General features: G+C 40.9%; 3 protein-coding genes across 4 annotated transcripts in view; 2 read left to right on the top strand and 1 right to left on the bottom strand.

Annotated features, from left to right (window-relative positions):
* Positions 1-2,392: 2,392 nt before the first annotated feature.
* On the top strand, positions 2,393-5,801 carry scg2a (secretogranin II a). The gene is made up of 2 exons (XM_063907660.1): positions 2,393-2,492; positions 3,809-5,801. Exon 2 carries the CDS (start codon positions 3,817-3,819, stop codon positions 5,461-5,463), a length of 1,647 nt encoding a protein of 548 aa, XP_063763730.1. The 5' UTR covers positions 2,393-2,492; positions 3,809-3,816; the 3' UTR covers positions 5,464-5,801.
* On the bottom strand, positions 5,559-10,789 carry ap1s3a (adaptor related protein complex 1 subunit sigma 3a). Its single transcript, XM_063907661.1, has 5 exons — positions 10,622-10,789; positions 9,060-9,238; positions 7,370-7,478; positions 6,169-6,306; positions 5,559-6,081 (listed from the first exon to the last, which is right to left on the bottom strand). Exons 1-5 carry the CDS (start codon positions 10,622-10,624, stop codon positions 6,046-6,048), a joined length of 465 nt encoding a protein of 154 aa, XP_063763731.1. The 5' UTR covers positions 10,625-10,789; the 3' UTR covers positions 5,559-6,045.
* Positions 10,790-11,273: 484 nt separating this feature from the next.
* Positions 11,274-17,811, top strand: part of dhrs12la (dehydrogenase/reductase 12-like a) — a 9,993-nt gene continuing 3,455 nt past the window's right edge. For both annotated transcript variants that reach the window (XM_063906744.1, XM_063906743.1), the window contains exons 1-7: positions 11,274-11,404; positions 13,997-14,130; positions 14,334-14,416; positions 15,668-15,763; positions 16,586-16,667; positions 16,745-16,806; positions 17,589-17,693. In XM_063906744.1, coding sequence (XP_063762814.1) covers positions 11,349-11,404; positions 13,997-14,130; positions 14,334-14,416; positions 15,668-15,763; positions 16,586-16,667; positions 16,745-16,806; positions 17,589-17,693 — 618 coding nt within the window. In that variant the 5' untranslated portion in view covers positions 11,274-11,348. The remainder of the gene's footprint in view (positions 11,405-13,996; positions 14,131-14,333; positions 14,417-15,667; positions 15,764-16,585; positions 16,668-16,744; positions 16,807-17,588; positions 17,694-17,811) is intronic.

Here is a 17,811-nt window from a genome sequence, read left to right as displayed (position 1 = left end):
CAGGCTTTATCAGTACAAAACTGGCAGTGTGTGTGTGTGTGTGTGTGTGTGTGTGTGTGTGTGTGTGTGTGTGTGTGTGTGTGTGTGTGTGTGTGTGTGTGTGTGTGTGTGTGTGTGTGTGTGTGTGTGTGTGTGTGTGTGTCACAAGGAAAAATGTAATAAGGCTGAGGGAGACATGAGATTAAAATCAACTCTTTTGTCCAGGTTTCTTTTTCTTCCTGCTCCTTAAATATCTGGTATGACAAAATTAGAAAGGTCATCCAATAAGAGATACCAGAATATATATCTGACATCTATAGCAATCAATATCTACGGGTCGTTTAGTGACAGGACTGTGACTTTAAAAGTCCTGGATTTAAAAGGATGTTTTTCTATGACTCATCTCTTGTTGTTTTGTCCACACTACAAATGCAGTTGAGGTATATTCTGTAGCGATGTTTGTGAAGATGATGAAGACCACACAGTGGAAAACTGTTCCATTGGTTTGTCAGAACACAGTCGGGTGCAATAAAGATGATTTTATGGTGATTACAAAGACTCCAAACCACAAATATTGCTGATTTTTTAACAGATTTCCTCAGTCTAACTCACATCCGTACATCAATATGTTCCTTTCTTGTCCTTAAATATCCAGTATGACAACAATGTAAAGGATGTAATTATATTAAGAAAGGTCACTCTTGCTGCAGGGGGAAAAAGTCAGAGGAATAATAACATTAAAATGAATTTAGGACTTTAAAGGTAATGCATTTAAAAGGATGTTTTTCTATGACTCATCACTCGTTGTTTTTGTCCGCACTACAAATGCAGCAGAACATTCCTCCATTGGTGCAATAAGGGGATTTAGTGCTGATTATAAATGCTCCACACCAAACATATTGACAGAAACACAGATTTCTTAATTGGAATTCAGTTGTTTACTTTTATACGTCAACAGTATGATGTTTCTCTATGTTGAGAAACCTCAACCAGAGAGTGTGTGTCCTGTGGCAAAGCTGAAAACAAAATTCACTGAGTATCACACAGGCAGGCGAGTGGAGGATAGCCTGAGCTCACATCGAGCACAGCAACGAGGGGGATTTATGAATGAATCTGAGAGCTACACACACACACACACACACACACACACACACACACACACACACACACACACACACACACACACACACACACACACACTTCACAGACACACACACACACACACGTTCATCTGTACAAGACAAGATTTGACAGGCAGCCAAAAATAGAGACCCTGTGCAGGATGGCTGACGACACAAGTGCGCCCTCGCTTCTTCATTCTCCCATACGCACTCACTCACACACACACACACACACACACACACACACACACACACACACACACACACACACACACACACACACACACACACACACACACCCTCTGCAGTCCCTCTGTCACCCCGCCCCGTCTCAGGCTCTTTGGCGGAGCCCGTGTGTGAGTCATCGGTGGACTCTTTCACTGTCTCCGTCCCTCAGTGCTGCAGCAGTGAATGAAAACAGCAAATCAACGGTCACTACGGTGGGGGGGATATTAAAGCGAGCCTCACACACACGCAGTAAAGAAACAAAATGAATCAGAGGGGAAAACACTTAGTTTATGCTTTCTTTTAAGCAATTAAACCCCATTTATTAAGCATTTAAATGCAGATAAAGACCATTTAAAGGGTGAATAAGTGTATCTCCAGTTCTTACATTTTAAGAACACATCTGTTTACAGTATGTATTTATATTGATAATAATAATAACAATAGGTATTTTAAAGTATTTAACATTCAGTTGTATTTTATGTTCTACTTTAAATGTATTTAGTTTAATTATGCATTTTAACGTGTCACTTCCACCATCCTCTTGCACTATTTTGAATGTCTATAGTTTGTTGTATGTTGCAGGACACATGGGACTAAAGACTCTCATTTCCCAAATTGTGCATATGTCAATACAGCCTTTGAATCTTTTCAATAACCCCCCCCCCCCCCCCACCCCCATCACTGCTCACATCACTGCCAAGAAAGAAGAGTATTATGAGCCAGTCAATGCTCCCAAATATAGCGCCATTATGAATGTATTCATTTCATCACAGGCTGCGACAGAATCCATTATGCAGCCGCTGAGATGTACTGGGTCACAAATATAGTTTCAGTTCATGTTCAAAGAGAGGAGCTGCTCTGTTCGACTGACTCAAATGAACTGTGTGTGTGTATGCATGTGCGTGCGTGTGTGTGTGTGTGTGTGTGTGTGTGTGTGTGTGTGTGTGTGTGTGTGTGTGTGTGTGTGTGTGTGTGTGTGTGTGTGTGTGTGTGTGTGTGTGTGTGTGTGTGTGTGTGTTACGCATCTCCTTGCTCGGTGACGCACGGGTCAGGTGGTTCCTCTAATAGCATGAGGAGCTGTCCGCGGTGCTGAAAGCAGACTCACAGAGAGACAGAGAGAGGCTCAGCTCACCCCCGAGCCTCCACACGAACTACTAACACAAGGTAAGCTTGTTATTGTAAATGAGCCACGGTACACTCTTTGTGTGTTTACCATCACACGAAATAACAACAGAGAGGGGTTGTTGTTGTTGTTGTTGTTGTTGTTGTTGTTGTTGTTGTTGCTGTATTTCTTTTAGTTAAATCAGCTTTTGTTTCAGGAGCTGTTTACCAACCTGATGCACCGCTCCACATCTGTGGGGCGAAGAGGTCTCTTTGTTCTCATTTCGCTCCGGATTATCCAAGACGTTTTTTATTTTATTACAAGTGTTGAAGAAAACGTAAAAATGATAACGAGGTGAAGTTTTGCGATATAGTTCGGTCGGGAAAATGAAATAAAAAGTAAACAGATGTAGAAACGGCAGCAATTGCGCATGCATCGTCTCCGTTCACGTGTTTTGCATCGTTTTCATCTGCGTCCTTTGTTAGAAAACAGTATTTAACTGATCAAAATCATCTTATTTTTGCAGATATTTGCGTTAAAAACATGCTCTATGACATGCATTTCGCACGCACATTTCATATGAACCCGCAGGCACCGGGGGGCAATTCTTCATCCGAGAAAAAAAAAGTGAAATCCGAGTTAAAAACGGTAATAATTGCAATTTCAAAGATTTCAACGGTTTACGGGAGGGCTCCATGAAAACATCAGCCTTACCGGGTTGCCTTGACAACGGGGCCGTGACTCACGGAGAGCAGCAATTTGACAACTAATGAGATTTGCACGAGAGCTGAATACCGCTGCTGCTGCAGACAGGAGGCAGGGCTGCAGCAACAGGCAGCAAAACCCTGAAGACCCAGAAATATAAACCACATATTTATTTATTATTTACGTTTGAATTATTTATGTAGTTATTTATTTATTTGTAATTATTATTTTTATGATATCAACATTTTTATTATTAAAATATTAATTTGATCGACATAAATATATTTACACATTTATTTTAAATATATTATTATTTATTTAGTTTTATAATTATGATTATTATAAAAATATAGTGAATTTAATTTTGACCACCAGTTGCTTCTTAGCAATCACTCATTTCATTTTTTCGTTACTGCAAAAACAACTCTACTATCTACTAAACTTGGGATTTGGATCTCAATGAGACTTTCACTTGTAGAAAACATAGGATACGTTTGACCCGGTTTAAACCTGAGCTCGAGTCTGCTTTTACATCAGCAGTAATGTCTCTCTAAGTGATGGTAAGGGCAAAAGGCATCCCGGTAAATGCCACAGCGGTATCCGTTGTGAACATGTTATCTTTACGTGTAAAGGTCATTTCTGACATCAGTCTCTTTTTGTCTCTCCTCTGCAGGCGTCACCATGTCGTCACTCCCAGCAGGCAAACCTTTCCTCATCTGCTGCACCCACTTCCTCCTCCTCGTCTTCTTCGCCTCCTCTGACGTTCAGGGGGCTTCTCTCAGGGAGCACCGACAGCGAGGGAGTGAATCCCCGAGAGGAGACGTCCTGCAGGCTCCCAACGACGACATGCTCAAAGCTTTGGAGTACATCCAGAGCCTCCGTCAAAGGAGCGGCACGAGCATGGGTTACGACGCCGGCCATATGGACGACGCCGAGAAGCTGCGGGCCATGCTGAGACTGGCTCCGAAAGAGGAAGAGGAGGAGGAGGAGGATGAAGGCAGGGAGGATAAGAGTGAGGAGCTGCTGCAGGCTGTGCTCAGCACCCTCGAGGAGTCGGAGAAAGCCTCAAAGCAGACGCCACTTCGCCCCAGGGTGCAAATCAGCATCAAGCCCCACAAAAAGATGCCGCTGATGTTTGAGGATGAGGAAGAGGGCGAGGGGGACGAGGAGGAAGAGGAGGAAGAGCCGGATCTGGCACCTTTCAAACGCACAAACGAGAACGTGGAGGAGAAGTACACGCCGCAGAATCTGGCGACGCTGCAGTCCGTGTTCGACGAGCTAGACAAGCTGACCAGCAGGAAGACCAAAAGACAGGAGGAGAAGGACATGGACGAGGATGAGGACATGTTCAACGTGAGGAACGTGGCGTATGATGACGTAGGAGGGGATCTTGCAGACTGGGGAGAAGGGGAGGAAGAGGAGGAGGACAAACAGGAGGTGGACCGAGGCCTCGATTATGACGAAGAAGCGGACGATCAGGAGGAGGAAAGCTACCCGGTCAAGAGGTCGAAAGACACGGATGATGTCGCCAATCTGGTAGACTATTACCTCCTGAAAGTGCTGGAGAAAACTGAGGTAGAGGAGCACAAGAGAGCGATAGAGGAAGAGGAGAAGAAGAGGGACAACATAGATCCGAGGACCATCTACCAGCTCATACAGATCTCCCAAAAATACCAAATCCCACCGGAGGACCTGGTGGACATGCTGAAAACCGGAGAGACGACGAAGCCACGAAAGCCCTCTCCGGTTTCCCCGAAGAAGACACACAAAATTCCCGAAGAGACATATTATAACAGACGCTTTCCTGACAGGCAGAAGACCCCGGAGGAGCGGCGGACGGAGGAGATCCTGAGCATCCTGGGATTAGGAGGCGTTGAAGACAAAGCTCCCGTCAGGACGCAGTACTCCTCGCCGTCACGATTTCACACCCAACCTCCGAGGCGTTCAGGGGAATCCTCTCCCACGCAACCGAGACGCCTCCCCTCCATCACTCTGAAGGACGACTACGACGACACGTTGGACGAGGACGAGCTGGCGGCGTACTTAGCAGCTCAGATGCTCGCTCAGTACCCCAATAACAAAAACAGAAACAACAAGGTGAGCCAAAAGCGGGAGGAACAGAGCGCCGCCGGCTCCTTTGAGCAGGCCATACAGGCGTACTTTGATCAAATAGACAAAAACGACAAGAGACAAACAGAGGAGGAGACGGAGGATGAGGAGGAGGAGGACCAGACGAAAGGCTTTGATAATGAGGCGGTGATGAAATTAATGAGCTACCTGAACCCAGACACAGAGGAGAGCGACGCCACAACTGAACAGGAGAAATAGAGCCTGGAGATAGATGTACAGCTGATATATATATATTGTTTTGGTGGAGGGAGAGCGGGGGAATAAAGTATTTTGGAGAATAAAATAAAATGCAGTTCTGTAGGTTTACAAAAGTTCCTATTTATTAGCAGAGATGTGAGTGTTCAGACATTCATTTGTTTTTTTAAACCATCTGTACATGTGACTCACCAGCCTTTCACACACACGTACACACACATACACAAATCAGTGTTGGATCCTCTAGATTCACTTGTGGGTTTTTTTTGGTAATTCTTTCCTAAATGTGGTCATATGTGACATTCCTGGGGTTAATAAAGCATTGACTTTATTTTTTCCTTACTGTGTCGTGTTTCTTCATTTACTCACCGTCACACGATGCCTGACATGTATCACCATTAAGAGTACAAAAACATATTTACACGTAATAAAAGGACTACTTTCAGTCGTAAAACCCTGAGATTAATAAACATGAGGCTTAAAAAGGCACTTAGAGAGTTGAATAACGTCTACAATGAGTCGTTACTAAATTAAGCTGAGGAATAATAAACCTTTTGTTTCAAGTCTTGAAAAGTAAGTCTTCACTCAGTAGGCCGGTTTGCTCATGTATTCCTCCATCGTCTGTGAGAAGAGGAGACAAACACAAGTATTTAGTTGTCTCTTTACGCCAGTATATACTGAGTGTATAGTATATGAAGCTCACAGTACCTCCTGCAGTGTGTCAGCTTCCTCCATGGAAACACTCACAGCCACTTTGGACGTTTCTAAAACCTCTCCTCCCATCAGGAACTCGTCCAGGATGAAGTACGCCTTCTCAAAGTTAAATATAATGTCCAGCTCACACACCTGCACACCAGGTAAACGAGACACCAATTACACTTTGTTTTAGAGTGAGGTAAGATAAAAACATCTGGATATAAGATGAGAAAAACTCTCTCAAAGATTGATACAGAAATATGGGAAAAGAAATAAAAACAGAAACATTTTAAAGCATATTTTCACTCCATTGGGTCTTTAAAGACTTTTTGAGGTTTAATTGTTTGAATTTTGGTAAAGAAAACAAGAGCAGAGGCGCCGTGTGAACACCAGAGGGAGACGTGCTGACGAAGAGCACAGAAGTATTACTTAAGCTCTCAGATATATCTAGTGGATAATGAAGTACACCTCCATACTGCTTTATATTATTAAACCCTTAACATTTATTTATTTGCTGTTTTTGTTTCTGTTCAATTTTATTATTATTATTATTATTATTATTATTATTATTATTATTATTATTAATTATTATTATTATTATTATTATTATTATTAATTATTATTAATTAGTATTATTATTATTAATTATTCATTATTATTATTAATAATAATAATTATTATTAATTATTATTTATTATTATTATTATTAATTATTAATTATTAATTATTATTATTATTAATTATTATTAATATTATTATTTATTATTATTATTATTAATTATTATTATTAATTATTATTATTAATTATTAATTATTATTATTAATAATACAATTAGTAAAAGCCATTTTTTATGTGCTTTATTTTTTTAATGGTTAATGAAAGTTATCCAAGATTTACTTTGTATTTTGTTCGTACCAAAATGCTTTTTATTATTAATAATTGTTCTTCTTCCGACATAAATTGGATTTAAGGCAAACGATAGAGCATGTTTCTTTGTTTATGTTTTAAAAAAAAGGTATTTTGAATAAAGAAAATGTCTGGAAAAACAAGTAAATAAATAAAACGTTTTTAAAAAAAAAGCTAAATTTAGTTGAAAGAAGCCGTATCGCTAAAAACAGGCAGGTCACCTTCATGAAATGAACTGATTTGAAGCTTGAACTCATGGACCGTTTATTTGATTGATATGTCCTCACTTCTGCACGCTCTACTTACGTTCCCAAAGTATTTATCCAGCAGCTCCACGTATCTGTGCAGGACCTCGAGTGACAGCAGCTCGTTGTCGTTGTTCTCCAGACCCACGCAGAAGTACAGGCTGGCGTACCTGTGGAGAAAAAGGTCAGAGGTCAGAGAAATGTTACACTTCACTTCCTCTACGGATTTAATGGATTTCAAAATAAGAAAAACTGTTTTTAAAGAAACAACATGTTTCTTTACACCGTAGCTTTTAGTCCGGTTATTACGGTAAGTAAAAGTATTATAGTTATATCTATTTAATATATACCCCATACTTTTATTTAACTACAGTACTTTTGTGCTTTAGCTCCAGCCAAATATAAACTGTGCTTTTACTACTTTTACTAAAGTAAAGGATCCGAGCCCCTCCTCCTCCTCCTCCTCTGGTTCGACCTTTAATCTTTCCACGTGTAGTAAACACATTGTTGAGATTGGGTGTGTGTCTGTGTGTGTGTGTTTTGAAGCTTAAGTAAAGGAGGCTCGAGTTAATCATTAAACGCAGACAAAGGAGGATTCTGCTCAACGCTGCAGTAAAAGAGACGGCAGAAAAACAAAACACTGCAAAAGGACGAGAGAACTACTCTTAATGAAAAGTGCAGGGGGGGGTACTACTTTACAATAAGACTAGCCTTATAAAGGATTCATAAAGGGTTTATAATTAGGTTATTAATTAGGTTGTAAACACTTTCATTACCATTAAGAACCCATTTATAAAACAGTTTTCATACAGCAACACAGGCTCACTATTTGGCAAGATGACTAAGCCTTATATTGGCTACCTAGCTTCCTTCCTCTTCTTCATCAGCCAGCATCTTGGTATCTGTTGTTCACTGAGTGGATTCCCCCTCCATCCATCTTGATGTTTCTTGGCATCTCTTAAGCTAAGTAGCAGATATAAGGCTTAGCAGTACAGATACATTTGGGCTCACTATTTGGCAAGCAACCGGTCACAGTGGCTGTTTATCTCTCGTCTTCTAAAAGCTGAATAATGATTTATAAAGTGTTCACATCCTGATTAAGGCCCGCTGCATGCTGCAGGACTTCCGCCCCGTGTAGCGGGTGTCTGTACTCCCGTTAACTTCCAGAAACTAGCATCCCTAATCGTAGCGTATCGTATCGTAGCGTATCGTATTATACTGTAGCGTAGCGTATCGTATCGTAGCGTAGCGTAGCGTAGCGTAGCGTAGCGTATCGTATCGTATCGTAACGTATCGTAACGTATCGTAGCGTAACGTATCGTAGCGTAGCGTATCGTAGCGTAACGTATCGTAGCGTAGCGTAGCGTAGCGTAGCGTAGCGTAGCGTATCGTATCGTAACGTATCGTATCGTAACGTAGCGTAGCGTATCGTAGCGTATCGTATCGTAACGTATCGTATCGTAACGTATCGTATCGTATCGTAACTATCGTATCGTATCGTAACGTATCGTAGCGTATCGTATCGTATCGTATCGTATCGTATCGTAGCGTAGCGTATCGTATCGTATCGTAGCGTATCGTAGCGTATCGTAGCGTAGCGTATCGTAGCGTAGCGTATCGTAGCGTAGCGTATCGTAGCGTATCGTATCGTAACGTATCGTATCGTATCGTATCGTAGCGTAGCATATGGTATTGTATTGTTTTGTAAGTAATCCTACGTGATGTATCGTACTGCAGTGTATGCCAGGCACCTCTTGTAAACGATCTTCATGTCCCTCCAGTGCAGGAAGTTGCAGGACCGAGGTTGCCGGGCCAACACTAACAGCATCATGTCCCGGATCACCTTCTTCTTCTCCCGGTCCGACACCGGAGCGAACCACTTCTGCAGCCGCAGCTTCCCCTGCCGGCTGAACAGCAGCAGGAAGCTCATCTGAGGAGGAACACACTCAATTATAAAACATTTAGACACGTTTATCCAGAGGGAAGTAATATACATATACACTTAGGTATTTGTACTTTACTTAAGTATTTTCATTTCATGCCATTCATACTTCTTCTGTTCCTAGTACTTGCTCCGGCTTTGATATTCTATATTAATACTACAACGGCACCGTCCTGCATCGTGACATAAGTACCTTTTGCTTATTATATTTCTGCATGTTTACTTACCTTACTTCAATGCAGTATTTTGGTACACATTTGGTATATATTGTAACAGAGTATTTCGACAGAAGTATGACTACATACTCTTTAGGAAAAGATCTTCTTCCTCTCTGTGTTTATCTCTCTGTGTTAAGGATAGAAACAGGAGGAACAGATTGTGCCGAAGGGGAGATAAAACTAAAATGTGGTTTATGTGTAGCTTGTCAACAGAGAAACACACACACACACACACACACACGAACACTCCCACATTAAGCTGCCTGAAGATAAAGTAAAGCACTCATGCACCGCCAACAGATTTCACAACCAGTAATGTGGATGAGCATCAGCAGGGAGTTGCACACGTCTCTGAGTGCAATCCCAGTAAACCCAGTGTGTTGTGCAAGCAACACTAATGAGAGCTCTCAGATTTAAAGAACGGCGGATGTCAGGGTCATTAAAAATGATTTGTTTCTAACAGAAGAGGAAGAAGTACTCAGATATACAAGAAAGCATTAGTACCAGAGGGTAGGAATACTCTGCTACAAGTACAACTCTGGCATCCAAAATCTTACTTAAGTAAAGTATTACCATTCAAATAAACTTCAAGTACCAAAACTTCTGCAGGATCATCACTTTCTAAATAATGCACAACACCAATAGGATTATACTCAGTAGTCCATTATTGTGAACATCATTTTATTTGGGAGCTGGTGAAGGTGGAGCTAACTTTAATGCGTGTTTCTTATACTTGAAAAACTCATTAAGTGGAGTTATAGTGTAAAGTAGTATAACATAGAGTAAAGTATACTTTAAACATACATAGTACATGTACTTTACCTACAGTACCACAACCTTCCACCACTGGTTTTAAAACATACGATTGATTTTGGGTGAAAATCCAGATTGATCATAAAAATCACATCTAAACTCCTGCAGCGTTTGGAGTCAGACACACACTGCAAAAGCCTTTCGTCTTATAATGAAATGTGATACATCTGACTAGCTTTCCTCCATGTTGTCCCACTTGTTACACGTAGAAAAATCAGGAATTAAGTGACCCTTGATCAAGGAAGTAGCCTCCCAGTGTCGGTAGAAAGGGATCGCCTCTGCAGGACAGACGGACCTGTGGACAGGGACATCGACTATCGCAACAAGCCCGGGTACTCACCATCTTGTCACCTGAAATGTAAAATCCTTCAGGTTGGTGATTTATCTCAGCACCCTGCACTCCTCCCGAGTAGCTGCTGTAGCGTTCATAGTTCCCAGAAATCAGTGCGCGCTCTCACACCTTCTCCAGGCGGAGCCGCGCCCCCCTGCGCGTCCCCGACTCACAGGCAGGTGAACCTCTGCAGTGTAGTTGGTGGAGAACTCAAAATAAAATCACTTCAAAACATGAGGGAAAATGTACTGTACTTCCGTGGTTGGACTTCAAAGTGCTACAGAAATTAAATATATAAGGGAAATCTGTCAAAAGTGGAAACAAAGGTGACTCTTTTGAAAAAGATACCCAAAAATGTAAGCCATTAGGCTAATGACTTGCAATTTGTTTATTTGCAATGATTACTTTTACTCTTAATACTTAAAGTACATTTTCCTAATCATACCTTAATACTTTTACCAAAGTGCCATGAATAATGTAGGATTTGTACTTTAATTGAGGATTTTCACAGTTAATTATAAAACTTTAACTTAAGTAATGGACCTAAATACGTTCTCCCGTTTAAGACCCTCCTCCTCATGATGTATCACTGCATGTCCACTCCATCATTATCACCTGAACTCCCCCCCCACCCCTCCCTGATGTAAATCCAGCTGTTGGGCTCCACGTGGTTCTGCTCCGGGGTAAAAGCCCCGCAGAGACGCCGGCAGAGAGAGAGGACTCCCGGCTCTGCAACATGTCTCTGTACCGTAACTCCGCCTGGTTCCTGAAGGGGCTGACCGAGTTCACCAGGTAGGATCAAGGCTTTAAATCAGCTCTTAAAAAGGTCTGGGAAAGTCTGTAATGTTGAGTTCTATAGTTGTTATACTTAGGTACAATTCAATTCTGAAAGGCAGCGTGAAAATATATAATATTTATAATTACTTTACAAATAAAAGTGCATTCAAGTTTAAGAAACCATATATGGAAGAACAGTTTGGGTTGATTCTGCTTATATCAGTTAACCATAGCCGACAACTCAAATAAAACATACTGAATGAACAATAATTAGATATAACTTTCGCAATAAAGACGACCCAAAGCTAACTGTAGTAACCAAAAAGGGGTTTAAAACCTATCCTCTCTAAAAGGTAGTATTTTTCTTAGTAACTGTATAAACTAAATAAGAAGAAGTGTATCATATTTTACACAAAGGGGATTATTTTGGGCTGATTTCATTGTATTTCTTATACAAAGGGAGTAAATATTTCAAGGGGTAAAGTTAACATTTAAAACAGACATCAACTCTTGCAAAAAAATCACCAAAATATTCTCATTATCGTAAAAAAAATGGTATATAATAAAATATCAAGAGCCTAAATTCATAATCGAAGAGAGTCAACAGAAGTAGAGCTGGAATTATTTGGCGACGACAATAAAGGATCATTATTTTAGTTCTTAAAGGAAGCATTTCAACAGAGTGGGCGACACAACACTTGTGTGGGGGTTTTATTGGAGTGGTTTGTGGACATCTTCCACTACTTTCTGACTTTAAACAAAACAATGATCAGAAGTTCTTATAAGAGCTTCACCCGTCTATCAGTCCGATGCAGGGAGGGATACAAGAGTCCTTAAACCAGGATCCAATTTTAAAGTTTGTAATTGGTTCAACACTTTGAACTTATTTTACAGACTGTAAGCTTTCATACATAAAGTGGACTTTGCTCAGAGTCTTTTATTCATCCAAACTCCTCTGAATAATCACATGCAGAGCTGGATATCAGCATTAAAATGTAGATTTACCTTTGATTTTGCAAGAGGATACGGGCAAAAACTCACCCTAAAGTTGATGTAATCTTAGGCTGACTGTATGTTAAGTTGCATATTTCTTTACATGTTTAGAGTCCCGCTTAGACATGCCTATCACAAAGAAGTCTGCAAGATCACAGAGTCATTTGGTTTAACTAGCCATTAAGAGTAACTCCTTTTTAAGCAAAAATCAGTTATTTTTTATCAAATATTTTATTCAAAAGAAGAGGACAATATTTTATATATCTTTATATAATTATAATACCTTATATTTATTATAATTCATATTGTTAAGAAAATAGCAATCCTTCATCATGAATACTTTAAGTTTCTAAGTAAATATTTTACTCAAAAGAAGACGACAAATTGCCAATTTTTATCCCCCTTTGAAAACGTCTTTTGGCTGATTTGCATATGAAGTTAGGTGGGGTCAAAGGTCATGTAAGGACCGGATCTTTGAAAGGGATAACATGTTTAACTTCATGCTTCTACTACATGTTGGTAGATGACTCAAGAGGTCAGAAAACAACTGCAACGCATCTTTCAATATTATCCACATTTCCAGTGGCTCAGCGGGAGCCTTGTTAGACTACAAAGTCAGTTTCCAACCTCAAAAGATTTGATCAGTCTCCTCTCTGATCCATTTCATCCCAGCGGTGCCTTTTTCCTCCTCACAACGGGACCAACTGTGTGAGGAGGTGCTTGTGTGATTGTTTCCCCGCTCCCCTTTGTTCTGTGTTATCTTTCTCCCCCGGAGAGTAACCCGCTCTGACCCGCACTAATCGCTCCCTGCATGACACCAGCGAACAGAGCGGCATTTAGTTCCCTTTATACCAACAATGGCATCCAGGACAATGGGGGTAATTGAAGTCCTCACACACACACACACACACACACACACACACAGATCTCACCCCAAACTGCCTCTGATGCCAGGCACGCTCTCGTCTTCATTGTGTCTGTTTACAGTACGTACAGTAAGCAAACACTGACCCTTTCTGACCTGAACACACACACACACACACACACACACACACACACACACACACACACACACACACACACACACACACACACACACACACACACACACACAGACCTACTCTACACTTATGGGCAGGGGGTAATTCTAAATGATAATTAATTGTCTGTGAAAATCCTTCATTGAGATGCCTTGATTGCAATCTTATTGGATATGTATTTTAATCTGTAACTCCAAATTTAAAAGCATTTATTAACTCAAAGTCCCACAAAAGGGATTGAAATATCTTGAAAGGGATTGCATTTGAAGATTTTGGTGTAATACTTTCACATTTTGCACTTAAACTCTTCATACATTGAGAAAATAATGCATGTGGTCGAAACAAAGACACAGAACGAAGGAACTTATCAAGAACTTAATTTAGCAAAATGTGTGTTTATTTCATATATTAAATATTGATTGGATAAAACACTATATTGAGATATGAAATGACCTATATACTATCACTGGATCTCACTGAACCTGGTCCTGACGGCGCTCAGCTGAGCCTGGCAGCAGAGACGTATGTTTGCAGACCTGAACATGATGCGGTAAATGTGTTTTCTGTCCTGCAGGAGCGCCTTCCTGTCGGCCTCCAAGGGCTTTGTGGAGAAGGACCTGGAGTTGTCTTTGGCGGGACGCTCCTTCATGATAACTGGAGCCAACAGCGGCATAGGGAAAGCCACCGCCATGGCCATCGCTAAGAAAGGTGCAGTGATGCTAATAATGCTAATAATGCTAATGTCCCTGTTGCTGCTTTTCTTTGTGTCTTCAGGGTTGTATTGAAAGTTGCTTAATAGCAAGGGCCACGTTAAAGGGCAAATGCATTATTAGACTTTATAATGATAACGGAGATCCAGAACCGGTGATGAATAATGAATCAAGTGTATTCATGTTTCCGTCTCTGCACAGGTGGAACGATCCACATGGTCTGCAGGAACAAGGACAAGGCCGAAGAGGCGAGGGCCGACATCGTCAAAGAGACGGGAAATAAAGTACAGTATGACTCACAAAAACATGGGGACGGAAAAACCTTCAAAGTGTCCGTTTCCCCAGATCAGACCGTTTCCAGCATAATCACAATTTGAAACCGAGAGCCAGTAGCTAAGGCAAACTCACTGGTTAACATGTTCTGAACGTAAAGCGGACCGTTTCTTCTGAACAACATGGCCTGCGACTGAGAAGAGTCATTCGCACGGAACCCTGGATGCAGGAGTCACTATAGATTTGTGGGCAAGCAGGGCCAGCTTGTCATGTGCTCCTGAATGAGCAGCCCACCGCTGCATGGGGCAGTCCTCCATACTTATGACGCTCTTCTGTTCTCATTACGGTTAAAGCAAACGACTTCAGTTCCCAGGTTTAAGTGATGTGATGCGCTGTCACACCCAGGTCCAGTGGTCTCCTGTCAAAGCAACATATTCCGCTGAAGCCAAATCCTCTTCCTTCATTTTCTTTTTAGCGTCATATAGTTCGTTGATTGTAGTCATCGCCGTTAATTCCAGAAATGAATCACCCCCGTTCATTTTGACAGCCCTAATTTTATATAACGATAATAATACTACGTTATATTTATTATAATACGTATCTTTAAGAGAATAGCATTCCTTCATAATGAATACTTTAGGTATTTTTGATTGTACCTTTTTTGAACGCAGTATTTTCCCTGTTATGTATTTAATATCCTGATTTATATTTTGTTCATTTCAATAGTGTCTACTTAGAATGGGAGGATGAAACCCTCTTTATTAGTCACATACATGCACACAGCAGAGCACACACAGTGAAATTGGTCCTCTGCATTTAACCCATCCTAGTACTAGGAGCAGTGGGCAGCTATTGCGGGGAGCAATGGGGAGGGGGGATTGGAGGTGTCCGGTGCCTCGCTCAAGGGCACCACAGCAGGGCCTAGGAGGTGAACTGGGACCTCTCCAAGTAGCAGTCCACTTTCCATATTTCAAGTCTGTTCGGGGACTTGAACCGGCGACCCTACGATTCCCAGTCCAAGCCCCTACTGACTGAGCCACTGCTGGACTACTTGTCTGATAGTTATAGAGTATTTCTCTTCATAGTCACCTCTATATATTTTCTCTAATGCCGGTTTCTTCTTTGAGATGTCTTCACTTCATTGCTTATTTCTAATTATTTTCCCTAAGCACTTCCCACTTTGGGATGAATGAAGTCATTCTTATCTTATCTTCAAATGTGTACACTATGAAGATCTAACCCCCTCTGATTTTGTCTCTCAGGAGGTGTTTGTCCACATCCTGGACATCTCTGAGACTAAGAAGGTGTGGGAGTTTGCCGAGAGCTTCAAGAGAAAGTACAAGACCCTCAATGTGCTGGTGAGGAACAGGAATCACATGTGGCTGAATTAGGAGGAATATATTGTGTGTTCTGGTTTTGAAATATGACGTGTTTTCATTCCTGTGTTTATTGACTGGTATTCAGTGTGTTATTGATTACAGAGTGATGTGTTGTTCTGATTATGGGTTTGAAGGGAGGGTCTAGTTTCTACTGCCTGTTTTTATGGTTTGTGAAGCACTTAGTTTGGTGGGTGGGTTGATTGATTGATTGATTGATTGATTGATTGATTGATTCATTGATTGATGGATAGGTTGGTTAGTTGATGAATTGGTTGGTTGATTGGTTGATTGATTGGTTAGTTGATGAATTAGTTGGTTGGTTGATTGATTGATTGATTGATTGATGGATAGGTTGGTTGGTTAGTTGGTTGGTTGATTGATTGATTGATTGGTTAGTTGATTAATTGATTGATTGATTGATGGATAGGTTAGTTAGTTAATTAATTGGATGGTTGATTGATTGATTGATTGATTGATTGATTGATTGATTGATTGATTGATTGATAGGTTGATAGGTTGGTTGGTTAGTTGATGAATTGGTTGGTTGTTGGTTGATTGATTGATTGATTGATTGATGGATTGATAGGATTGATTGATTGATGATGGATAGGTTGGTTAGTGATGAATTAGTTGGTTGATTGATTGATTGATTGATCGATTGATTGATTGATTGATTGATTGATTGATTGATTGATTGATTGATTGGTTGGTTGATATTATTTCCAGGTGACAGTTGTTCCCTGCTGCCTTTACGTTTTTCGAAATGAGTTTCTTTTAAAGGTTCTTTCCTGATCCCTGCAGATAAATAACGCAGGCGCCATCATGAGTGAGAGGGAAGTGAACACAGAGGGTCTGGAGAAAAGTTTCGCCACCAATGTCCTCGGTGAGTGAAAGCTCAAGAAACAGATGAAGGAGATGCAGATAAAACAGATGGTTATAAATGTGCTTTGTCTCCGCTAGGGGTTTACATTCTCACCAAGAGCCTGATTCCTCTGCTGGAGAAGAGCCCGGATCCCAGAGTGGTGAGTCTGAAGACGCCTCGCTTGGTTTCCAATCTTTAATAACGATGAGCTTTTGAGAGACAGGGAACTTTTGCCTCAGACAAGAAAAATATATTATTTCAAAACAACTTTCAGTCCCTTCAGACACTGTTAGTGTTTTCAATTTAGAATAACAGTTGCAAAACAAATAAGAGAAATGTTGTTGGTTGACAGGCTGCTATGATCCTCTCTTGAACTGCCAGTTTATTTAAAAGGCTGCCAACGGTGTTTTCCATTGGGAAACACATACAAACCAAAAAGTGATTTCTTGTTTTCTGAAAGAAATGCATTGGAAACCTGAAGAATAATTTATGCTGTAATGTCCCTGGGATCAGGTGATGGTTTTGTTGGGTTTATAATGGGGACGTCTTTGTCCTCAAGGCCTGAAAATAACAGACAGAAAAAAGCTTGCAAACTTTAATGCTACATGCATTGAAACACTTGTCAAAATTATTGAAAAATAGCAACATTAAAACCCAACAACGTCCCGATTGGGATGCTAATAAACAATGTTATAGTCCCAGAACTGTAGTTTGATCTATTTCATTTAATAAAGATGTATTATGTAAAATATTCTACTGCGAGGAAACCTATAGCCATACCTTTAGCAGCCGTTTAGATGAACTGAAGTAGGATATTTCCCTCTGAAAAAAAGTGGAGTAGGAGTATAAAGTTACGACCCACCACAGGACAGAGACATGACATGAATTTAGGTTTTGTGTGATGCCTTTATGATTGGATTCTCCCTCCCTCCCGGTGTTCAGATCACGGTGTCTTCGGGGGGGATGTTGGTGCAGAAGCTGAGGACGGGAAACCTTCAGTCGGAGAGAGGACGCTTCGACGGCACCATGGTCTACGCCCAGCACAAAGTAGGACCCCTCCTCTAAATATCTAACCTCACAGATACTGCATGTAGCGTAAGAATCCCTCAGAGAGAGTGTGTGTGTGTGTGTGTGTGTGTGTGTGTGTGTGTGTGTGTGTGTGTGT

The sequence above is a fragment of the Eleginops maclovinus genome, chromosome 18, assembly GCF_036324505.1.
Source record: "Eleginops maclovinus isolate JMC-PN-2008 ecotype Puerto Natales chromosome 18, JC_Emac_rtc_rv5, whole genome shotgun sequence".
Classification (NCBI taxonomy): Eukaryota; Metazoa; Chordata; class Actinopteri; order Perciformes; family Eleginopidae; genus Eleginops; species Eleginops maclovinus.
Note: the sequence above shows the minus strand (reverse complement) of the source record. Positions and strands in the feature narration are given on the sequence as shown.